The sequence below is a fragment of the Phalacrocorax aristotelis genome, chromosome 17 (genome assembly GCF_949628215.1).
Source record: "Phalacrocorax aristotelis chromosome 17, bGulAri2.1, whole genome shotgun sequence".
Classification (NCBI taxonomy): Eukaryota; Metazoa; Chordata; class Aves; order Suliformes; family Phalacrocoracidae; genus Phalacrocorax; species Phalacrocorax aristotelis.
Window position 1 is genome coordinate 3,153,036 of NC_134292.1, and position 24,670 is coordinate 3,177,705.

The 24,670-nt window shown below is 59.4% G+C and overlaps 1 protein-coding gene across 2 annotated transcripts; it reads left to right on the plus strand.

Moving 5' to 3' along the window:
* Positions 1-1,407: 1,407 nt before the first annotated feature.
* Positions 1,408-24,616, plus strand: LOC142065886 (syntaxin-binding protein 1). 2 transcript variants are annotated; one of them, XM_075112660.1, is made up of 19 exons: positions 1,408-1,592; positions 12,414-12,463; positions 12,632-12,713; positions 13,459-13,535; positions 13,748-13,826; positions 14,169-14,272; positions 15,103-15,251; positions 15,653-15,737; positions 15,936-16,066; positions 16,476-16,583; positions 16,700-16,760; positions 17,381-17,446; positions 17,633-17,713; positions 17,837-17,975; positions 18,177-18,286; positions 18,465-18,566; positions 19,856-19,941; positions 20,258-20,412; positions 22,927-24,616. In XM_075112660.1, the coding sequence occupies exons 1-19, from the start codon at positions 1,556-1,558 to the stop codon at positions 23,007-23,009; spliced, it is 1,785 nt and encodes a 594-aa protein (XP_074968761.1). In that variant the 5' UTR covers positions 1,408-1,555; the 3' UTR covers positions 23,010-24,616. The 2 variants fall into 2 exon arrangements, with proteins under 2 accessions (XP_074968761.1, XP_074968760.1); XM_075112659.1 differs by lacking the exon at positions 22,927-24,616 and adding an exon at positions 21,463-22,873.
* The last annotated feature ends 54 nt before the right edge of the window (positions 24,617-24,670 follow it).

The following is a 24,670-nucleotide window of genomic DNA, read 5'->3' on the forward strand; positions in this document are numbered from 1 at the left end:
GAGTCCAGTGGTTCTGACAAACTCAGCTCCAGCTTAGTTTTAAGGAAGCATTGAAGAGAACAGGTTTTAGAGCAAAGTATCGAGACGCGTGTCTGCCTGAGCTGGGGCTGCTGGGGACGCACGCAGCCGGGCAGGAGCACAGGCCCTCCTCACCCCGCCATCCCTCCAGACTCTCCTTTGCTGTCCTGTGTCTCCAGGCCCCCTGTCCTGCCTCACCCCTAAGCAACAGGGTGAATGTTTATATGGCCATACATATATATCTGGATACCTGTGGGCACAGCCTGCCTCCGGAGCCGTTAGCTCAGGCTCTGTGCTAGCATCGCTCCGTTTCCCACCTCCTTTCCCATTTTTCCCTCTTCACCCCATCACACCTTCCCCAGGCTTGGAAGGGGGAGCACAGAGATACCCAAATCCCCTCGGCACGGCCCTGGGAGCCAGCCCCGGTACACAGCCCGCACCCCAGCTCGGAGGAAAAGCCACCCTCTGGCAGCAGCACCCGGGTGCGAGGAGCTGCCATGCCGGATGCCAGGCGAGCACGCAGCCCTTGTCCTAAGATTTATTTACAGCCCCGGCTGTGCCCATCGTGCATGGGTGCCCACAGGGTGTCTGCATCCCTGGCATGGAGGGGGGAGCAGGTTTTTTCACGGAAAATAAGCCTGAGACACCATACAGACACACCCCCCGCACTGCCCTCGAGGAGATGCTGGTTGCTTCAGCCCTGGCAAAATAAACCCGGAGGTGCAGAGCTGAGACCTGGGGAGTACGGGAGGGGGGATGCTGAGTGCTTGGGGGAGGGATATGCTGGGCGCGGGGCGGGGGGGGATGCTGGGCACCAGGGTGGGTGATGCTGGGTGTGTGTGTGGGAATGCTGGGTGTGTGTGAGGGGGTGCAGGGGGATGTTGGGTGCTGGGGGGGAGATGCTGGGTGCCGGGGGTATGTTGGGTGTGGGGTATGCTGGGTGCAGGAGCATGCAGGGTGCGGGGGGTTGCTGGGTGCCCCGGGGGGGTATGCAGGGTGCCGGGGGGGATGCAGGGTGCGGGGGGACGCTGGGTGCCCCGGGGGGGATGCAGGGTGCCGGGGGGGGATGCAGGGTGCGGGGGGACGCTGGGTGCCCTGGAGGGGATGCAGGGTGCCGGGGGGGATGCAGGGTGCAGGGGGACGCTGGGTGCCCCGGGGGGGATGACGGGTGCGGGGGGATGCAGGGTGCAGAGGGACGCCGGGTGCCAGGGGGCGCTCGGCGGCGGCGGGCGGGCGCTGCGCTGCGGCGCGGGGCGGTGCGGGGGCGGTGCGGAGTGACGCGCGTCCCGCCCCCCGCCGCGCAGTCAGCTGAGCCCCGCCGCGCCGCCGGAGCCGCCCCCCCCCCCCCGCCGGCCGCCCCGGCCCGCCCGTTCCCCCCCACCCCCACCCCCCCGGACTTCCCACCCTCCCTCCGCATCCTTGCGCCGCCCGGCGCTGCGCCCGCAACCTCGCCCGGCTGTGCGTGTGTGTGCGTGGGGTGCCGTGTCCCCCCTCCCCCCCCTTCCCCAGCCGCTGCGGACCCCCCCGGCACGGAGACATGGCTCCCATCGGACTCAAGGCTGTGGTGGGAGAAAGTAAGATCCGCGTCCGGCCGCGCTACTTGCGCACCCCGGGGCGCGGCGGGGGGAGGAACGGGTCGGGGGGGGGGGGGGTGGGTGTCACTGACCGGCGGGGTGACCCTGGCCGGCCTCCCCTTTTCCGCGGGTGGGGGGATGCTGCGGATGCGGTACACGGACCCTCGGGGCCGTGTCAGCCCCCGGGGGGGGAACACGGCACACGGGACGGGACACCCCCGTGGGGCAGCCGGCGGGACGTGGGTACAAGCCGGCCCGGTGGGCTGGGGGTGGGGGTGCTGTCGGGGCTTGCTGTGTCCCTCCGCATTTTATTTATTTAAATTTCTGGGGGGGTGTGTTGAGGCTGTTGGGATTTTTCTGCAGTGCTGAGGGGAGGGGAGGGGAAGGGGGGGGCGGTGGAAAAAGGAAGGGGGGGGGAAGAGGGAAGCGAGAAGAGCTTGAGTCTATTCCCCTCCGCCCCCTTCTGTCTCCTCCATGGCCGAGGGGCGATCGTCCCATCGGAGCGTACCCAGGAAAGCCCGGCGCTGAGCCCGGGGAGGGCCGGGGGGGCCCGGGGGTGCAGAAATGCCCCCCCCACCGCCGCCAGGCCGGGCGCCTCTCGGCTTTGTCTGCAGCAAATCCCGCTTTAACGGGGATTTTTTTATTTAATTATTTTTTTTGTTAATTTATTTTGCCGGACGTGACTTCGCTTCCCTGATCCCGGGGCGGCCGTAACACCCTTCCTCCTTCCCCCCCCCCCCCCGCCCCCCCAAAACTCACCCCCCTCCGGCATTTCTGCGCCCTTTGGGGTCGCGATCCGCCGGGCTATTTTTGGCCGCCGAGCTGCGGGTGGGGAGGGGAAGGCGGGGGGACCGGAGCAGCCCCGGGTTTGCTTCCTCCTTCCCCCGGCTGTTGCAAGATGATATTTTCAACGTCTTGATGGCGGTGTGTGTGTGTGTGTGTTCTCCAAAACGCCTGAGGCTGGAGGGGTGGGGGGTGGCGGTTACCTTCCCCGTAGCAAAATTAAAGGGAAAAACTCCGCATTCAAAACAAAACAAAAAATATAGCTAAATCAAGAGGAGAAACAGCAGGAACCGGCGGAAACTTCCCCCGGGCTCCCCGCAGCCATGAAAAGCCGTTCTCGTCCCTCCCCACTCCTCTTGCATGATTTATTTCCGTGGCATCGTGGCCAGCCGGGGCCGAGTCTATTTTTTTTTTTTTTTTTTTTTTTTTCCTGTTGTTTTGGAGGCGGGAGACGGTTGATGTGCAGTTTTTTGGGGGGTACGTGGGTGGAATCCCCCCCCGGTGGGGCTGAAATCCCCCGCCGCGTTGTGCAGCGAAACCCTCCCGCGCCGGCTGCAGATGGTGCGGCCGGGGCTGGTGGTGTGATCGGGTGGGTGGTGATGGAAGGGGGGGGGATATCCCCCTGGATTCGTGTCTCTGCTTTGTTCCCAGTCGTCACCTGCCCCGGGGGTGGGGGGCTGCGCCATCCCTGCCACCCCCCAGCGCCCTGGGGTGCTGCATTGGGGGTTAGAGCCCAGCCAGCTGCAAAATGAAAGGGAAAAGGCAGGGCAATGCCCCGTTGTGTCTCTGCTGCAGGATCAGCTTTGGGGAGGGGGGAGGTTGGCTCTTGTGTTTTGCTAGGTTTTCTTTCGGGGGTGGTTGGTCTCCTCGCCTCCAGGGTGGGGAGAAGGGCTGCCCCCAGCCCAGCCATGGGGGGGGGGTGTGGAGGGAAATGGACCAGGTTCCCCCAGGCAGGGCCCCATCCAGCTCATCCAGTGCCCTCGCTACAGAGGGGACAGAGACCAGTGCCACTGCGCGTCCCTTATTTTCATTCATTGTCTCTGCGCTGGAATGGGCTGGGAGAGAGCACACACACACACACAGACAGACACGCAGGGGTTCAAGGCAGCATCGTGGAAATCTGGCTCAATCCTGCTCTTCAAGGTTTAGTAAAAAACTGCTCTGTTCTTCCCTGAAAAATATAATTCCAAACTGAAAATGAGAGCTGGTAGCTGGGCTTCAGAGCTGTAGCGGGGCTATCGGGGAAGCGTGGGTGTCTGGAAGGAGAGAGCAGGGTTTGTGCAGGCAAAATGCTGCAGAGGAGCAAGGGACGGGGCCCTTGGAGGAGCAGCGCCTTGCAGGGTCCAGCACTCCCCTCCCGCCAAGGCTTGAGGTGCTCCTCAGGCTGCCACGGGAAGCTCCTGGTCTTGGTGGGTCTGTGTCTGCCTTGGGGTGCTGTTTTCAGCTGGAGCTGCTCCCCCAGAGTTAGGAGTGATCTGCAGGGTACCCAGATCCCCTCCTTCCCGGGGCACCAATGCAGCTAGCACAAGATTTCCCCAGCTCCCCCTCACTGCGCCAGCCTGCTCTTGGGCAGGGATTCCCCTGAGGTTCACCTGCAGGAGAAGATGCTTGCTCATAAGGAGCAAGAGGTCCAAGCCTGGGCTGACCCTGGGGCAGGGTATCTCTTCTGGGCTCCCTCCGGAGGAGGGAGGGAGGGAAGGAAAGAAGGAAGGATGCTGCCGCGTTGCCATAGCTCGCTCTGCCAGGCCCCCCCTCCGGAGCTGCATTCTGCCCTGGCTTCCCTCCAGACCCGGATTATTCTTCTGACCAGCTGGTGCCATACAAACGAACAAGATGGGTTTTGGAGGCCCCTGGAGAGGTGGGAGGAGGTGGGCAGGGGGACAAGGTGGGTGAGTGCTGCAGGAGATGGGCAGAACTGGATTGTTGCCCCCCAGAGCCATGGGGTGCATGCTGGGGGGCTGTCCCTGTGCCTCCCTGCAGTATCCGGCAGTGATGGCTGCATCCCTCCAGGACTCACTGTCATCTGGCCGGGGTTGGAGCTGAGTGCGTGCAGCCCCAGAGGTGATGCCTTAAGACCAGGTCCTCCTGGTTTGCCTTCTGCTCCCTTTGTGGCCACCTCCCAGGGAACCCCACTGGAGAACCAGTCGCTCTGCTATGGTGCTGGTTAGAAAAATCTCACCCAAGTGTGGGAGCTGGTCTCACCTCTGAGGACATCCATGCCCAAATCTTCATCTAACCCCCACCATGTGGACATTCCTCCCATCCTCTCTTGCCCCTGGGCCTCCTCGGATCTTCTCAGGACAGCCTGCCCCAAGCTTCCCCTGCCCAGCCTGGTCCCCGCTCTCCTGCAGCACCCTGCAGTGGAGAGGAGGAGGAGGCTGGGTTTACTTCATTGAACCATCACCAGCGAGGCAAGACGGGCTGTGCTGCAGGGATGACACCTGTGCAGCGCCTGCCACCACAGCGGGCTGGTGCAAGACAGAGCTGGTACGGGTGCTGGGTCTGAAACCCCCTGGACCCCTTCACCTGCAAGAGGAGAGGAACCTCCCTGAGGGCTTCCTTTTGCTCACGTTGCTGTCACGGACAAATGGGAGAAGCAGAGCAGCCCCGGGATAAGGGAGCTCCCTTCCAGAGACAGCGAGAAAACACCTTTCCCCCAGGACACCAGCCAGTCCTCCCACGGAGCATCCTTGCCTATGCAGCCTCCCACAGAGCTGACCTGTGCCCGGGTGCCTGCCTGCCAGAGCCACACCGAGGAGCCCCATGGTTAAATCCTGCCTGGATGAGGTCTGAGGGGCCCTCAGCGCCCATGTACAGCGCTCGCTGCCGTACCGTGTCACTCAGTGTACCCACCTGTACCTCTCAAGGGTCCACCTCTACCTGGCCTGTGCCGGGATGTGATGACTCAGGGACCCAGGCTCACGCTGAGCTCCACATGCTGTGTGGCACCTCCAGGACAGGGAGGAGGCACGGGCAGGGCTGCCGGCCCGCTGCCAGCCTCGGGGCACAGCCAGGGGCCCTGGGGACCTGCTGCCGGGTTGCTAGGCCATGACTCACCCAGGCTGCTTGGGGCACCTCACCGCTCCCACCACCCCTTGGGTGAGGGCACAGGGAGCCTTCAGGGGCCAGATGCTGCCTGTTGAGGATGCTCCAAACCCATCTCAGGGCCCAGCGTACGAGGCTTGTGTGCTGCCCTGGAGCCAGGGCTGGCAAGGTCTCTGCCAGGCAGGGAGGAACAGGAGGCAGCGAAGGGCCAGTGGGAGTGTTGCAGGGATGCATGTTGCATCCTCCTCCCCGCACAGGGGCAGAGCCTCCAGCCCCGCTGTGGTCTCAGTGTGCTGGTGAAGCGGCTGGGTGAGGAGGAGAGGGTCTCTGTGCTCCATCCCCCATGGGCGGGAGCAGACCCTGAAGCCGCTCGCTTCCTAGGCAGCCCACCCTCTTGCTCCCCTGCTCTGGGGAGCCCCCAGGGCAGTGCTATGCTGCCTGCCCGAGGTGTGGGTACAGGAGCGGGCGCTTGGCAAAGCCTCTGCTGGGGCCTTTAGCATTTGTCCTCTTGGGATCCTGTCGCCAGGATCTGTCTCACCTCCAACATTGGCTCTGAGTTAGAAAAGCTTGAAAAAAATATATGCAGAATTCAGGGCTTACCTTTACACACAGTGCTGAGCAATTTCAGTTTCCAAACTGCCGTCTACAGCAGGGGCTGAGGAATACTTGCCTGTATGTGACTGTGGAAGGTTACCAAGAATGACAAACCTCACTTTGGCAGGTCTACATCCACCCACCGGTGCCTGCATGTGCAAGAAGGTTGAAAAAACCACTAATGTAGAGGACTTAGACTCTTTCCCTCTTCAAAGAAAAAGTAATGCCTGGGTCTAATTCCCCTGTACCCCTCAGGAAAAATGTCCCAGGAGAGATTCCCTCCCTCTTCCCACAAAATCAACACATTTAAAAAGAGAATCATTGTCACGTGGCTTTTAGTTGCACGCTGAGAAGCAGATGCTGCGTCCACCAACTCGTGGCGCGGGAGGGAGCTTGGCTCTTATCTTTTGGAGAGCACAAAAATAGATCAAGCTGAAGGTGCATTAATTTAAGGCCTTCCACATTGCCCATGTACACACAGGAACGTATGAATGTGTATACACACACACACACGTTGACACGTGTGCTATAGGATCAATTATGGAGCCCATCAGGTGGTTTGACATTGTGCCACTGAGGGAGCAGCAAAGACCACTCAGAGTTGGACCAGCTCAGCCACGCATCAGCTGCCCTCCAGCCTGTCCCTGGTGTCCATGTGGGCACAGGAGACCAGACCAGCCTGGATTCCCACTGAGCCAAGCCTGAAGAGCCCTGATTTGTTGGTGTTTTGCTCCCTCCTGGTTCAAGGCAGAGAAGAACCAGCTCTGAAAGTCACGGCTGCACATGTAGGAGAGCGTGACTTACCCCTGGGAGAGGGTCACCTCCAGGATTCTGTGAGACCCCGTGCGTGCTGTCCTGCTGCAGGGAAGCTCTTGGCTCCTCTTGGTACTGAAGCACAGCCAGCATTTGCTACACCGACAGCACCTGCAGCTGCTGACAGCCAGATACCGCGTCTCTGCTGGGGATGGAAATACCTGGTGGAAGAGGACAGTGTTAGTGAAGGGTGATGCCTTCAAAAGGGACCTGACGTGGTCTGTGGCCCATTGACTCTACCAAAACAGAGAGGCTCTGCTCAACTCTCAGATCCTTGTGCAGACCTGAGGAAACTGTGCCAGGAGTGATCCTGCAGTAAAAATCCTTGTGAATTTTACCATGTTTTTCCAGTGCCGTCAATGAGAGCTATTCGTGGGTGTGTCGTCACGCATTTCATTTCCCTTGTTTCCTTCTGGGCATGTTATTCAATTTCTAAAGAGTTCAAGACCTCCAGGTCTCTGTCCTCCTCCTCTCTAGGCTACGCAGGTTTCCCATGGCTTTGGCTACCAGGTATAAAGATGTACCTCCTTCACAAGAGCAGTGCGAGTAGGAAAAGGAGGAATTAATCACAGGTTACTACGATTACCGTGACTAATCCTTGAAGCTAGATCCCCAGCAGCAAAGCAGCGCTGCACAGCTCCCCAGAGTAGCACAAATACTGCTTGACGTGGCTTCGACACGTGGCATGATTCACAAGCGGCTGCGAGGGAGACATGCTCTACATGTGAAAATACCAAAGTTCATCTCATCCAGGGCTGGGGAGGAAAGGATGAAGCTGAGCCTGGGCAATTCTGCCTATGCAGGACTTACTGCAGCTGGACGGCACCTGGGCTGTACCACCAGCAGGTTCCTATGTGAGGAACATGTCCTTCAGGAAGGCTGAGGTCTTCCAGGTAGGCACCAGAAATAATCCAGTGAGCAAAATAGGTGTTCAGGACACAGACCTGCTGGAGGGGAGATGTTTGAGACTTGCTTGGTTTATAGACACAGTGGTCTCCAGACTCAAGTCATCCCTGAGATGGCTCTTAGTCACACTGAAGGACATCAGCTAGGCTTTGCCTCCTGTAAATGAAGTTATTCTTTATGTCCTGAACAAGGCGGATGGCCTTCCTGCCATCCTCTTGTCCATAAAGCCTATTTTATTGGGGACTGCTTGGGGATGGTACTCTGGCACCTAGAGATCTCCGACTGAGGATGTTCAGAGGTAGATATGTGCTCTGCTACATTCAAATGTGGTTGCATCTATGTAACATTCACACTGTCTTAAGCAATTAGTTAATGAACCAGCAAAAAAGCAGTTGCCAAGCCAACCCAAAGCCAAAACATCTTCGTCTTGGAGATGCAGCGTGACAGCTTTTTAAGATAAGTGGGTCTCGAGCAAACCTCACCATGGATTTCTGTGATCTGGCTCTCCAGAGCTGCTCCAGAATTTTGGATCCCAAAACGGAGGATGCGTGAGGAGAGTGAAAGGACTGAGCCCTGCCTGTGACAGGGACAAGCCCATGGTTAGGACCACTCATCTCCTGTAGGACCTTGGGCAATTCCTACAGCCCATGAAGCAACTCCATCTTCTCTTACCACATCAGGCCAAGGTGTGCAGCCCGTGAGGTCCTGGGACATGGTAGCAAAGGAATATTTCTGAGCAGCAGGAGTTTGGCATCCTGCATTGCTCCAGGAGGGAAGGGCTTGGGATAGCCAAGCCATAGGCCAGGCTTGGGTCAGCGCTGGAGCAGAAATATCCCCTGGCTGCATCATCCCTCACCCGTCCTGGTGTTCCAGGATGGGGTGTTGGCCAGGACAAGGTTTTACTGCTTCCACTGACTGGTGGAGGTCACGGCTGCTCACTGGGTTTCAGGCTCTTTCTTCTGAAGCAGGATGATGGGCTTGGGGCATCCCAAAACGAGTTTGTCTCAGTGCAGGCTGCACTTGGTCACAGCTCTGTTGGTGTGGGCACAGGCGATGGCAGGGTTGGTTCCTCTTCACCCAGAACCAATTGGAGACATGGGGCTTGTTGCTTTTGCCATGAGCAGGTGAGACAAGGCAGGCTTGGAGAAAGGCTGCCTGGCCAGCTCAGTATAAATAACGCGGGCTAAGCCTCTTGGAGTGACATATGGGCTCAAGTCCTACTAGGCCACCGTGTCACCAGCTTCTGGCCCTGCTTGAAAATGATGCAGCGGGTCATTTTCATGCCACACATCACCCTGAGGACAAGTCTAACTGCAGGTGGTGGGCTGGGGGAGGTGGTTGCTCTCAAGCGTGTCATCTGCAGGATTGCACTTTTTAGGACTGTATTACTCAAGAGCGCTGGAGGTTCTCTGTTTGTGGGTGAGATGTGCTTCCTTGTCCATAGGCACTGAAGTTGTCTCTACATTGGAGGATAAGTCCAGAGCTGTCTGTATTGTCTGTTCTCAGTAGAAATTGTAATTAAAATTCTTCCAGCCTTAAGGAAACAAATGCAACGTGCTAGGTCCAAACAAGCGAGAGCACCGCTTCCCGGGACTTGAAGACCTCGTGGAACAGAGGAGCTGCCATTTGCCCAAGGAGTCTCTTGCTGATCCTATAGTTATAGGATATAGTGCGGAGTTGGCTCAAGGATGCCTTCCTTGGCATTGCTCATCCTGGATAGCTTGTGCGTGCTGATATCGCTTCTCCTGGTTAGATATGCCTTTGCCAGAGAAGCTGCGTAGAAATTGCTCTGCTTTGAGGACGGGTCTGTGTCTTCTCAGCTCTGGCCTTAGCCAAGCCTTCGATCTTGTGGCCCCAGCTCCACCACCAGCAGCCACATTAGTCAGAACAGCCCCAGCAAGCCGCTGTACCCTGTTGGACTGTACCTTTTGACCTCAAAATTCCACCATCTTTCCCCTTTCCGTGCCAGCCCTGGCCACCCACAGCGTTTAGAATTGCCGCCTTGGTCCACCCAAGTGCTAACACAGGCCACTCTTCCCTGTCCTGGGGGTTTAATGGTTGCTGCAAGGACACCTGGGAGGTGCAGATCATGGCCATATGTCCTGCAAACAGGACACTGAAATCTCAAGTTTTTGCTCGGGTTTGTGTCTCGTGTCATCCCATGATTTGCCGGGTCCCTGGAGCCTCTTTGGAGGATGCTCTGTAGATCTGCCTCTTTCCTGACCCTGCCCAGGGTCTGAGCTGGCTCTTGCAGCCGGTGGAAGAGCAGACCTGGAGGCTACTTACCTTTGCAGCCAGATCTGATCCACGGTCAAGGCAGGAGAGGACATTGGTTTAGGGAAGGGCTGTGCCTGGCTGCAGGCTGGGAGCAGGACTGGCCCCTGGTGCCATCTCTGACCAGGGGATGGACGCCCTAAGACCACAAAGCTCAGAACAGTCACCCTCAGAGGTGGCCAGTTTCTGCTCTGGGAGGCCCAGCTTGGTGCCAGGGTCAGGCACTTTTTGGCCTGGGAGGTGCACAGCCCGGCAGATGCTCCCCTGATCGCACATATCCAGCTCAGCCCGTACACATGCAAAAGAGAGTTCGCACAGTCAGGTGCTGAAGATGAGATGTCCCATGCTGTGGCTGCCGCAGTGAGGACAAGCTCAGGGGTGGCTGAGGCAGCTCTTCAGGGAGCCCTTTTTGGGCCCCCCCTGCCCTGGGCCCCTGTCCCACTGCACCAGCAAAGGACCAGGGAAGCGGACTGGGGACACGCGGGCAGCCCTTGCTGCCGGCTCCTGCCCACGGCAGAGGACAATTCCTGGTTCACTTTTTTTTCTGCGTGGGTGACCTAGATTTGGGTGGGCAGCACACATGGGTGCAGGCAGCAGCTTTTCCCCCCCCAGCAGTGTCCAGTTTGGGGGCTCAGGGGTACATCTGGTACTATCTGTATCCAGTTACCTTCCATCCCCCTTCCCTGGCCCAGAGGTGCCCTGCACCCCTTTACTGATGGAGAGGCAAAAGGATGTGACCAAGGACCCCGAGTTCATGGCCAGCATACTTCTGAGGCTCCCCCGAGGCAGATGTCTCTGGGAAGGAGATGAATGTGCAGCAGTAGGAATGGCTGCCTCCAAGTTTTACAGCAGGACAGGCAGAGCAGCGACGCTCACAGGCTCCCAGTTTATCCCTGCTGGCACCAGTCCCCACGCTGGTGCCGTGGCTCTGAGCCCTGCAGGCAGCCCAGGAGGTGTTACAGCCTTGCTCAGTCCATGAAATCACCGTGTGCTGTTTGGATGGTAGCAGGGCCCCCCTGCTCTCCCTGTGAGGATGCTCCATGCAGCGTAGGGCAGCTGCGAGGCCCCGGCCAGCTCGTACCCGAGCAAATCCCCGGCAGGGCTGGGGGCTGGGGAGATGGGGTGTTTTGCCTGAATTCAGCATTACCCAAAAGCAGGAGTTTCTAGGGCCAGGTGCTTCTAGGGCAGTGCCCTCTGCATACCTCCCTCAAGCCTTATTCTAAAAAACGGACAAATTTAGGCCCCAAACTGCCCTATATAAACCCAAATTGAGCTTTACCCAGGGGACCAGCACCCTTGGGGTCACTCCCACAGGGAAGGGACCCAAGGCTCAGACTGGCAGCATGACACCCTCAACAGTGGGCTCCCCACACCTCGTGTGTTTTCTAATTTAAAAACATTTCTAAATTGGGTTTTAGTTGGGTATTTCCATCCCTGTCCCTGGGACCAGAGGATCAGAACAAAACCCTCAGGGGAGAAAGCCAGGGAGAGGCACCGTGCGGAGGACATGGTGCAGCCACTCACGGACGCAGACTTCCCCTTGGGCTCAGCAGGGCTGTTCCCTGGCGTGTCCCTGCTCTGCAAGGCATGATGATTCATACATCAGGGTAAAAAGGGGACCTTCAGGGTTTTGGGGGCACTTCATGTCCCCCAGCATAGATGTTTGGGCAGCACGTGTGTCTGGCAGGAGGGCAAGTACCTATTCTGGCAAGGCTTGAAACCCTCTTCCTGCAACCCAGCCCCAAAAGGGACATCCCTGTCCCACTGCTGGGGCCACCTCCTCGTGTGGCCTTAACCTGCACCCCACGGGGAGCAGCCCCTCAGGCTAGCCTGGGCAGAAGTGGGGTGTCTGTGCTTGGGAATACGGGTGCAGGGTGGCCCCAGCCCCAAAGGGTCTCTGGGCCCGGGGGGACCCGCAGGTGCTGCCATCCCAGCTGGTTGCATAAGCCCAGTGGCCGCAGGAGAAATGAGATTGTGGGGGATTACAAGGAACAGGCTCAGGCCGCTTGATTCTTGTTTCTAAAAGGAGCTCTTAAGCTGCTGTTGTTTTCCTGGCTCTTCGGATTAGGGCCAAGATGTGTGGGGTGGCCCCCAGGCTCACCAGAGGGACCCCCCCGACCCTCTGCCAGCCCATAGCTCCCCACCGGCATGGGCTCCATCTGTTAGTGCCAAGCATGAGAGAAAAACAGGGCTGAGGGGTGACCGCCCTTCCCTGGGTACCCCAAAACCACCCCCCATCTCCTCCCTCCCCATCTCCCCAGGAAAGGCACTGGGGGAGTGGGGCTTGCCGTGGCCCTGCACATGGGTGGGGGCTTTGGTGCACAGCCCCCGCTGCTACTGGTGGGCCCCAGGGTACTACAAGGGGAGGCTTGGGGTGCTCACCCCCCTGTGCTCCCTCTCTTGCAGAGATTATGCACGATGTGATCCGTAAAGTGAAGAAGAAGGGCGAATGGAAGGTGAGCACCAAACCCCAGGGGGGACCAGGAGAGGAGGAGGAGGGTGGGGAGGAGGAAGCAGGGAAGGGGGTAGGCGTGGGCAGGGAGCCCTTAAGGGTGGGGAGGGGGTGGGGAAGGGCAGTTCCCTGGCTGTCCACCATGCCCCCAGCTCACAGCCCCTCTCCCCAGGTACTGGTGGTGGACCAGCTCAGCATGCGAATGCTCTCCTCCTGCTGCAAGATGACCGACATCATGACAGAGGGCATAACAAGTGAGTACTGGGTTCCAGCCGTCTCTTGCAAACCTCACTGTAGGAAGGGAAAACCCTCCCTCTGTACCAGGGGACCTGCAAAGGCATTTCCATGCTGGCACAAGCCAGTCAAGGCCCCTACCCAACCCCATCTCACTTGGGATGGAGACACGCTACCTCCCATTGCACATGGACGACTGTCCTGGTGCCAGACTGATGTTTCACAGCCTCCCTCCTTGCCTGCTGGGGTTGGAGGAGCCTGAACACCTTGTCTCCTGGCAGTATCTCAGTCCAAGGAGGAGACCAGGTGTTATTTTATGTCAGCACTATAAATAGTTCCCTACAGCACTTGGAAATGAGAAGAAAACCCCAGGCTGTGCATCGGGAGGTGTTTGGGGCAGTAGAGGTTTGCCCCAGCCCAGGTAGCACCAGAGCATCACCCTGGTGGTCCCCTCCAGCAGAGGGATGTGAGAATAAACCAAGGGAACAGCAGCATGGGAGCACGCAGACAAAACCACCGGCCCCATGGACCTTGCCAGGCACCCATGCACACAGCCCCAGCGGGGCACCGTGGGGCTGGGATGGGGTGGGGACGGCCCCTGCCACAGCTCCTGGGAGCGCAGGGGTGAGTGGCTGGGGATGTTTTGGACATGAAGGGGTTGGCAGGGCTGGTCCTGTGCTGCCACAGAATATCCAACAATCCCACGTAGCTGAGTGCCTCTGCCTGCATCCGTCCCTGCCACGGCCCCTGTTTTTCCCCCTGCAGTTGTGGAAGACATCAACAAGCGCCGGGAGCCACTGCCCAGCCTGGAGGCCGTCTATCTCATCACCCCCTCCGAGAAGGTGAGTACGCGGTGCGGGGGCACGGCCTTTGGCTGGGGGGAGGCAAGGGATGCCCGCCCTGGCGTGGCATCTTGGCTCCAGCGAGGCCAACGGTGTCGCTGGGGCAGTGGACCAGAGCTTCCCCCATGCCGGGAGGGAGGACCCTGTCTGACCCTGCCGGGATGCCCACAGTGCCACCCTGCCCAGCCCAGCTGGTCCCTTCTCTCTTGCAGTCCATCCACTCCCTCATCAATGACTTCAAGGATCCCCCCACCTCCAAGTACAGAGCTGCCCACGTCTTCTTCACTGACTGTGAGTACCCAGGGGTCGCAGCTCCTGCCCCATTGCCCGGGCACCCTGGACCCCCAGCTCCCCACGGGCACCTCGTGGGGAAGAGGGAGAAAGAGCAAACCATGGGGTGACAGTCCCATCCTGCCCGTGGCACTGGGTGGCTGCAAGTGCAGATGGGTGGTTTCCATCACCTGCTCCCAGAGGGATGGCCGGATCCCTGTGCCCCAGGGCAGGTGCTGCAGGCAGCCCAACCTCCTCTAAGAAAGAAATGGAGGGGAGGGAGAGTCCCTGTCACTAAAACGCATGCAAGCAAGCGGGGATGGAGGGATGCTGAGCGCTACCCTCCTTGTCCTCCCCTTGCAGCCTGCCCCGATGCCCTCTTCAATGAGCTGGTGAAATCCCGCGCCGCCAAGGTCATCAAAACCCTGACAGAGATCAACATTGCCTTCCTCCCTTCCGAGTCCCAGGTGAGGCTGATCTGGGGATCATCCCCACTGGGGTGGTCCAGGGATGGGGCAGCCAGGGGATGCTCCGGGTCCTTCTCCAGCCCACTGGGGTTTGTGTAACAGCTTTGCACGCTTCTCCCCTGGCCGGCTCTTTGCCCCGTGCTTGGCTCTTCCTCCCTGTCTCCTTCAATTACTTCTTGGGGCTGATCCGCTGTGGGGGATTTAGCGGGCGCCGCATTTTGGCCCCGTGCCGGCAGCTGCGTTGGCCAGCTCTGCGCCTCCCCGGCACGCGGAGCTGCCCCCTAGCCATCTGCCCCCGATGGGGTCATGGGGATGAGAGGGACAGGGAGGGACAGATAGTGCCAGACCCACTTGGTGCCATTAATCCTTCAAGCCTCAGCATTTCTGGGGAGACAGACAGGTGGAAAATGACCTCTTGGCATCCCCACACGCAGCCAAATTGGCTTCTGGTCTTTACTGGTGCAATGGCCAGGGAGCGGTGTGTCCCCATTTGTCCCCAGGTCTATGGTTCCCTTCCTGGGAGCAGGTAACTGCTGCAGGCAGGGGCTCTCCTGCCTCCTCTGCTCACCCTGGGGGGCTACACATGGGTAGGGACCGTGCTGCAGAGCCGGAGCTGCAGAAAGCATCAGGGTCCAGAGCTGGCAGCCAAAAGCCCAAGGGATGCCCCGAGCATCACTGAGCTCCGGCTGCCCAGTACCAGGCTCAGTTGGGGACCTTCATCTGGGGTTGAATCTGGTTTCCAAACGCAGCAGGGTGTCCTGCGGGCTGCTCCCCTCCAGACATCTCCTGCAGCGCATCCCCTCTAACCTCCCTCCTGCTGCAATTCCCAGGTTTACTCACTGGATTCGGCTGACTCCTTCCAAAGCTTTTACAGCCCTCACAAGGCCCAGATGAAGAACCCGATCCTGGAGCGCCTGGCGGAGCAGATAGCCACGCTGTGTGCCACGCTGAAGGAGTACCCGGCCGTGCGGTACAGGGGGTAAGGGCAATGCAGTTTCCACCCCTCCAGGGACCTGCCCTCTGCCCCAGCGGCGTGGTGGAGCTGGGGCCGTGCCGAGCATGGGGCATGGATGAAGCCGTGCTGTGTCCAGTGCTGGTGAGGGCGTGGGGATGGAGGAGATGGTGGGAGGATCTGTGCTCAGTATAAAAACAGGCTCAGTCTTGAAGATACTCTAGAGAGTGGGGAGTAGGTTGGCACCCTAAAATCCAAGTGGCACCAAGGCAAAGCAGAGCACCCCAAGGGGGCAACAAAACCTGCTCAGGTCCCTCCTCTTCCATGAGCCAAGGATGTTGCACAGGGAAACCAGCAGCTCCTCCCCATCCCGTGCTGGTGAGAGCCAGCCACCCCAGGGAGCTGACCTCTCCTCCTGCCTCCTCCAGGGATTACAAGGACAACGCCATGCTGGCACAGCTCATCCAGGACAAGCTGGATGCCTACAAGGCTGATGACCCCACCATGGGCGAGGTGAGCAGGGATGGTGCTGGCAGCCCCGGGTGAGGATGCTCGAGTGATGCTTCCCGCCTAAAGTCCTGCTCAAGCTCTGTCACAAGGCAGTTGCAGACCCTGAGCGGGGACCCCAAAATGGTCCTGGCTTCCCCAAGTTGCCTGCGGGGCTGGAGGAGCCCCTGGCGCTGCTGCTGATGGCTTCCCCCGGCTCTGCAGGGTCCAGACAAGGCTCGCTCTCAGCTCCTCATCCTGGACCGCGGCTTTGACCCCGCTTCCCCAGTGCTGCACGAGCTGACCTTCCAGGCGATGAGCTACGACCTGCTGCCCATCGAGAACGACGTCTACAAGTGAGTGTGGCACTGCCATCCCTGGAACCACCATGGCCCCACAAGTCCAGCCCTTGAGCAGGAGTTGGAAGCTCAGCCCTGAAGCTTGAGCCTCAGCATCCCTCCTTGCATCACAAGTCCTTGGTTGGGAGAAGCCATTCCAGCCTGCAGCCTGGCAGGCGTGATGGGCAGGACTGATGCAAAAGGGGCTTTTCTAGCCTTCAACCCTTGCCACTTCCCAATATTTAGCAGTTGAAGGGGTACCAGAAGGCGAGACGTGAAACTGAGTTGAAATAACTTCACCCCACTGCTGGCAGAGCCAAAAAGATCCCCCTGCCCCACCATCTCCACCCCTTCCCTAGACCCCAGGCAGCAAGGGGACCACATGCCCCCCCCATCCCCACCACAATGCTCCCTGTTCTCTTCCCAGGTACGAGACAAGCGGCATCGGGGAAGCCCGGATTAAGGAGGTTCTCCTGGATGAGGACGATGACCTGTGGGTCACCTTGCGCCACAAACACATCGCCGAGGTGTCCCAGTGAGTGTCCCTGTGGGCAGTTTGCCAGCTGGGTGGGCTGTTGGCTCACCATTGCCACCCACTTCGCTGTGAGGGTCCCCTCCCTGCTGACGATGGTGCCCTCTTCCTCTCCCCAGGGAGGTGACCCGGTCCCTGAAGGAGTTTTCTTCAAGCAAGAGGATGAACACAGGAGATAAGGTGACCTGACTGCACCCGCGGAGCTGCAGATGGGCAGCCGGGGGGCTCAGCCATGGGCTGGCTCCTGGCAATGTCCTGAGGGGTGCCGGATGGGGACCTCTGCAAAGGGCCGAGGGTGCTCAGGTCCCTGATGGGGGGAGATGACTGTGGGGTGCCAGCCCTACACCTGGGGCTGGAGAAGCACCGTGCGTTGGGAGAGCGCCATGCCGTGGGGGTTGGTTTGCCCCCAGCACAGGGTCCGTCCCCATCCCACAGCAGCTGCCTCTGTCCCCAGCCAGTTCCCTTGCAGAGACCCCGAGTCGGTGGCAGTGAGAGGACCCTGGTAGAAATAAGATGTAAAAGTGGCCAGAAGCTGAAAACACCATCTCAGACAAGTGCACGGGGGTCCTGGAGCAAGGTCCTGGGGGGATTTCTCCCACCAGCGCTCCAGTTTGCAGAGCTGCAGACCCGTTCCCTGACCCTCAGCTGCAGTGGAGGAGACCCAGCAATGCCATGGCAGGCATCACCAAACCCCCGCGAGGGGCTCGCATGGGGACAGAAGTCCTTGGCAGGGTCATCCCCTCTCTGCTCATGGTCCCTAAGGCCCCAAGGGAGAGTGACCGTGTCCCCTTCCATCGCAGACCACCATGAGAGACCTGTCCCAGATGCTGAAGAAGATGCCACAGTACCAGAAGGAGCTCAGCAAGGTACGAGGGGGAGGGGAGGTGTCTGTGCAGAGCGGCTGGCGCTGAGCCCACCCAGGGAATGGGCAATGGCAGCGCTCCCCGGAGGGTCTCCAGCCCTGGGCAGGGGCTGAGGCTGCAATGGTGGCATGGGGACCTTCGGCTGCTGCCAGCACCGCAGTGGTGGCTGCACCCCTTGTGTCTCCCCAGTACTCGACCCACCTGCACCTGGCTGAGGACTGCATGAAGCACTACCAGGGCACAGTGGACAAGCTCTGCAGAGTTGAACAGGTACCAGCTCCCACAGCCCCACAGCCCCATCCCACATCCCCACGGGGACAACTGGGGCTGGCAGTTCCTGCCCCACAGCTCAACACTGAGCTGTGGGGTGATGAGTGTGTGTGTTTTCTGCAGGACTTGGCCATGGGCACTGATGCTGAAGGCGAGAAGATCAAGGACCCCATGAGGGCCATCGTTCCCATCCTGCTGGATGGGAATGTCAGCACCTATGACAAGATCCGCATCATCTTGCTGTACATCTTCCTGAAGAACGGTGAGGAGGACAGCTGGGCAGGGGTGGGCAAGGCATGGAGTCAGCTCTGGGTGACAAACAGCTCAGGGTTTGGCCAAGATAAGCCGGATGGAAAAGCTCAGCCCTGTCTCCCCGACCACCACCAGGCGACGTGTCCTAAGGTGACACTGGAGAGGCTGTGTCCCCACTCACGAGGACACCATCTCCCCATTGCATTTCCAGGTATCACCGAGGAGAACCTGAACAAGCTGATCCAGCACGCTCAGATCCCGGCAGAGGACAGCGAGATCATCACCAACATGGCCCACCTCGGAGTGCCCATCATCACAGACGTGAGTGTCCACCTCCTGCTCCCCGCCGCCCTCCTCGCCCCTTGGGAGGACCGTGGCACCCGCTCTGCTCTGGGAACCGCGTACCCTCCGGGACGCCCCCAGCACCCTTCTGGGGTGTCCCCGATCCCACCGCCGGAGCCCCTGTGTCTCAGGGTGTCTCTGTGCTCTTTCTGCCCAGTCCACCCTGCGCCGCCGGAGCAAGCCGGAGCGGAAGGAGCGGATCAGTGAGCAGACCTACCAGCTCTCCCGATGGACCCCCGTAATTAAGGACATCATGGAGGTGAGCCAGCAAGGACAGGGACGGGATGGAGCAGGGACCTCAGCACCACCCCAGAAGGGACCTGCAGAGAGCTGGCTGCTTCGAGCCCAAACCCTGACACCTCTCCCCGACACGTGCCCTCCAGGCTGCTTGCTGCCTGCAATTGCAACAAGGTTGGGATGTTCTGGGAGGCTTTCCTGGCCCCCACGTGCACCCCAGGCGGGATGCACAGACCCAGCCAGGCTTGCACAGCACCCCTGCAATACAAAATGTAATAGCAAACTGGTTGCTCCTTGTGCTGCACCGAGTGCCACGACGGGCATGGCTGGATGGCCTTGTGGCAGCATTACCCATGTCCCAGCCGAGCCGGGGGAAGGGCACAGCGCCGTTCACCCCTGCTGTACAGGCACAGCTGCCGGTACCCATGGGAGCTGCCCCACGAGCCCTGCGCCTGGGTAGCACTGGGCAGAGCCAAAAAGTGAATTTTTCCAGGCACTGCCTTCCTCCTGATCCGCTCCCTCCTGACCACCCCTCGAACTGGAGCAACCTCCTGGGGTTTGCCCAGAGCCGGGGGATTGCAGGCACCAAAACTGCTCCCCAGCACAGACATTTCCCACCTGCTCAGACAGATAGACCCTGGAGCCACGTTTTGGGGAGGGGGATATCACTGCAGTTCACTGCTAGCTCTGCTCCCAGGCACTGATGACAAGCAGAGCCACAGTTCCCTCGATTTCCAAAAGCACATAGCTCTTGTCTTCCTCTACCACAGCCTGTGGAAACCCTCCCGGGGTGGCTTCATGCCCAGCGCACCCCTAAATCTCATCCCCGGGACCAGAGGGGACTGCACAGGGCAACAACAGCTCACAGGTGGCATTAACCTCCCACCATTGATGAAAGCAAGAGCAGGACCCTTACCCCGGGGGGTGGGTTACAGGTGTGAAGCCTCCAGCTCAGCTCATGCCCCTGAGCTTCCCAGGAGGAGGCTCTTTCTTGTCCCCCCCCATACCCTACCTCCACAGTAACCCCCAAGCTCAGGGCAAGCCTCACCCACCCCTGTACCCCCTGCTGCAGCCCCCCTGCCACTGCCCCTGCCCCACAGCAGGCAAGCACCACCCTCCCCTCCCTAAGTGCACCCTATTACAGGGACACAGCCAAATTTTTCCTAGAAGTAAGGCCATGCAAATACAGGCAAATGAATCGTGACCCAGTTGGGCCAATCCTCCTGGGCACAAGCCCGACAGAGGGGCTCTCGGGCCAGGGGCCGTGCCCAGCTCCTTGCTGACCCCTGGCCCGGGGCTCTCTGTCCGCAGGACGCCATCGATGACAAGCTGGACACCAAGCACTACCCGTACATCTCCACCCGCTCCTCTGCCTCCTTCAGCACCACTGCCGTCAGGTGGGTCCCCCAAGCCCCCTGCCCTCCCTATACACGTTGGCACGTATATCCCCGTTAGCATCCATCCCTCTCCTGCCCAAGGGGCCGTCCGTACCCGTCAGCACGTCTGTGAGCTGCTCTGCCGTCATTCAGGCATTCTGTGCCTCAGCTTCCCTACCTGTAACAGCGCGCAGCGCTCGCGGCTGGAAGCTGGGCTTCAACTGCTCCAGCAGCAATTTGGAAGCTGATTAACCTGTGATTTAGTTAAGATGTGAAGTCAATGCACAGTTTGGTGCCTCCTGCCCATCCTTCATTCCTCTCGTCTCCCCCTCTCTAGTGCCCGCTATGGCCACTGGCACAAGAACAAGGCCCCCGGCGAGTACCGAAGTGGCCCCCGCCTCATCATCTTCATCCTGGGCGGCGTCAGCATGAACGAGATGCGCTGCGCCTACGAGGTGACGCAAGCCAGCGGCAAGTGGGAAGTGCTAATAGGTGAGTGGGAGCCGGGGCCGGACCCTGCGCCCCGTCGCGCTGGCTGCTCATCCCACGCTCCCTCCGCCATCCTGCAGATTCCCGGCTCCAGGTGACTGCGGGAGCTGGAAGTCTGCAGAAAGGTCTTCTCCGGCCACCTCTTGTCACCTCTGTGTCCTCCGTTCCCAGGGACAGGACACGTCCCTCCACCCATCCCCGTTTTTGCTCCCATTTTTTCTCTCCCTGGCTGGTTTGTTTCAAGCAGAGCTGGGTGAAAGGGAAGGGGGTTTTGCAGCTTGAACTGTTCCTGTCGCACCCGTGTTGTACGCTCGTCCTTGGGGTTGTTACAGGGAGAAAAGGTGGAACAGAGAGGCGTGTGACACAGCACGCCAAGCACGATGTGCACTGTGCGTGCAAGAGGAGATGCATTTTCCTGTTGCACACGCAACTGTGTGTCCTGTTGCACACACATTGCAACAAGACATGCATTTTCCTGTTGCACACATGCTGCGTGTCCTGCACGTGCGCAAAAGGACGTGCAGCGCGTGTGCAACAGGACATGCATTGCGTACTCAGTCTCAGCACCCCGGCTGTGCTCCCAAAGGAGCCGTGGGCCAGGCGTGGAGGACATGGTGGAAGCCCTGCCAGATGTTAGGAAGGAGCTTTAAGATCCCCTAAAATTCCCCCTGGGGAAGCACAGCTGGATACATACCTTGTAGGACAGGGGCAGGAGCCCGTCACCATCTCATCAGGTCCCTGGATTCTTGCCTGGGGCCCCTGGTAGAGCCTCTTGCTGGCATCTCATCTGCTCCTTGTATTCCCCTGGGAGCAGCAGCCCCCTGTCCATCACCTCCCGCAGCTCCTGGCCGTGTCCCCCCACCAGCGGACCCGCCACCACAGCCCAGCTCCATCCTGCCTCTCGCCCATCTCATCTCGCATCTCGCCGGGGACCATCCCCTGCATGCGCCTACGATGCTCCGGGTGGCAACCGCGTCCTTCCTCACCCCGAAAAATGGTGGTGATGGGGGGGGGTCTTGGCGCAGCCGTCAGCCCCGCTCTGTTCTCCCGCAGGTTCTACTCACATTCTCACTCCCACCAAATTTCTCATGGACCTGAGGCACCCCGACTTCAGGGACTCTACTAGGGTATCATTTGAGGATCAGGCTCCAGCAATGGAGTGAGCCAAAGAAACCAAGTAAAGGCAGCTTACTAATGAAAAAGAAACTCTTCCTCCCTGAAGGGTTTTCTTTGATTCTTCTGTTCCTCCTTTCTTTAATTATTATTTTGGGTTTCGTTTCCATTTGGTTCTCCGATAAGAAAATGCTTGCAGTTCCTCCTACCAGGTGGAAAAGCATCCAGTGCCGCTCCATCATCCCTCTGCCATGTCTCTTGGCCAGACCTGGCCGGCTCCTTCATGCCATGAGTTCCCCCTCGCCGGGGCCAGAGGGGCCGGGGGCAGCGGGTCGGGGTCCTGCCTCTGCGGCAGAGGCATCCCAGGGCCGGGCAGGGGGATGGAGCACCTCGCCGAGCTGCCTGCAGTGGGCAGCTGGAGCGGGGCCGGGGTTCAGTGCCCGGGGGAGAGCGGGCAGCAGCGGGCGCGCAGGGCGGACCCCAGGATTTGTCCCAGCTCCGGCCCCTCTCATGCCCCACAGCGAAGGCTGGGCGCTGCCGTGACCCGCCCAGCTCCGGGATGTAAAGGGGCTGAAATCTCAAGGCAATGGGAAAGCTCAGGTCTGCTCTTGTGGTGCTTGACGCCGTTGGCTGGGCAGGAGCTGCCCCGGTGGTGCAGAACCCCAAACTCCGTGCTGGGGTTTATCTGCCAGAGGTTTTGTCGGGGAGACCCATCGTGGCATCCCCCGGAGCCGCTGCCGTGTGTTGGTCTGCACGGAGCCAGGGAGGCTGCGAGGGTGGCGTGGAGGGCAGGGGCCGGCTGCGGGCAGCGTGGCTGGGAGCTGCTGCCGGCACCGGGGGACCACCGAGGCCAAGCCCCGCTCTCGGAGCAAGGGACACCAGAAAGCGAGAGCCCTTTTCCTCCTCCGCTCCCACCAGTTCCCTCCCAACCTTGACCCTTTGACCCGACAGTGCTCGGTGAAGGCAGGGGAAGAGCCTGGGGACCTGCAGGTGGTCTCTTCTTGCCTGCCTGCTGCCTGCCTGCGCCTCCCGCCCCCTGCACCCCGCTGGCTTTTTGGCCAGTGCCTGCTGCATCCCCAACGGGTCCAGGAGCCACGGCGCCGGCCACGACCCCGCTGCAGGGGTCCCTCCCGGCCCCCTGCCGCGTCCCGCCCAGCTCCATACATCTCCATTTCTCCCTTTCCATTCCTTTCCCGTTACCCTCGCCCCACAAATCCCCCCCCCCCCGCCACCATAGATGTACATTTTTTTGCAAGCATTTCCACCGGCACGCGGGGCCGTCGCCGCCAGGTAAGGCCACGCGGGGGGGGACCGGGGACAGCGGGGCCGGCGGCCGGGGCGCATCGGTGGGGGGGGGGTCACAAAGCCATCACTGATGACCCCCTTCTTCCTCTGCCCCCACAGGGTCCACGCACATCCTCACCCCACAGAAGCTGCTGGACACGCTGAAGAAACTCAACAAAACAGAGGAAGAAAGCAGCAGTTAAAAGGAAACGCCGCCGCCGACTCGGTGCCGAATTCACCCTCCCCGCCGGGCGCCCGGCCCGGGGTGCAATCCTGCACCCAGCCCCAGCTCCGGCCCGGCCCAGCTTTATCTCTTGTTCTTGTGTTGAGCCCCCCTCCCCTCCTGCCGCCTTCCCCATCTCATTTTATCCACCGGGAGGGGACAACAGCCAAAAAATTATATATTAAGAAAACCAATGCATTGTGTTTAAAAGAGGAAAAGAAAAAAAAAAATCTATATATTTGTAGCTGCAGCTCTCCGAAGCACCCAGGAGCTCATTGCTGAGTAACCATCTGCCCATTGCTAGTGAATGATGACAACACAAAGAACAGAAAAAGAACCGGTTTTCCAGAAGTTTCGTTCCTCGTTGGGGTCCTGTGTGGCTGGACAGACGGATGGACGGACACACCACCATCACTCCAGCCTCTGCTCAGGCAGGCGCTGCGGGCTGGGCTCGGTTCTCGCTCTCGGCTGGGGGGTCCCCACTGCTCTCTCCTGTCCCTTGTCTTTTTGGGGTGGTGGGCGCTCCCACCAGATGTGCACGCCAACATCTGGCACAGCCTTTGGGGGCGGGGTGGGGGGGTTGCTCCCGGGACGCTTCGCCCTGCGGCAGTTCCCATGTGACAAGGGACCAAAATGGTCAAAACCTGGAGGCTGGGCCCGTTGGCTCGCGCGGCCGCTCCCCCGCCCTGCTGCAGCCCGGCCTCCCCGTTCTCCGGGTGTTCCTTAAAATGCGTGTGTGTATATATATATATTTAAAAAATTGATTTTTTAAATATATATATATATATCTCTCCATCCATCCCCACGGCAGCTCGGCACCCCCATGCCCGGCTCCGCTTGCGTTGTCCCATGGTGAAGCGTTTCTGAGCGTGCCGTCGCCCCAAGGCACCCCGCCCCCCCCCACCCTCCGGGCCCCCCCTCCAGACTCTGTGTATATTAATGACTGTGTCTTGTGACGTTCTTACAAGCTTGGTGTATAGTGATTTAACCAAACCTCTGATTTTAGTTGTTTTTTTTTTTTATTTTTACACCCAAGGATTGCCCCCACCCTCCCCTGCCATTAGGTGCACTGCAATATTTTGGGGTCCATTGTTTTGTTCTCTCCCTCTAAAGGCTGTGACCCCCTTTTCCTTCCCCAAAAAATCTTTCTTGCCTCGTTGGTGGTTAGCCCCTGCCCTCTTCCTTCCCTCCCCGTCTGTTCCTTGCCCATAAAGTTAAATATATATTTTTAGGGCAAAGGCTGTATCATTGCACTGATATTTGTTGGTTCCTCCTCGGTCCTCCCACCCCATTTGAGTTCCTTCTCGGTTTAGCAATGCAAATGCTTCAGGATCTTGTATGTTGGACCTTTTTTTTGTTGTTTTTTTTTTTTTCTGTTACAGTTATTTATATAAAAAATAATTTATCAAAAATGAAAACTTAAAAAAAAATAATCTAGTCTGTCTTGGAACTTGTTTACCTTGAAATTACTGGAATCTAAATGTTTGAAAGTGTTGAAGCACAAACATGTATCATCTCTGTATATCTGTTCTTCTGTACTAAAGCACTTGAGTGACTAAATAAAAGCGATCTCCATCCCTAGTGCAACCGGGGCTGTGCCGTGCTGCTTGCTTGGGGGCCGGTGGGGGGGGAAAGGCTGGG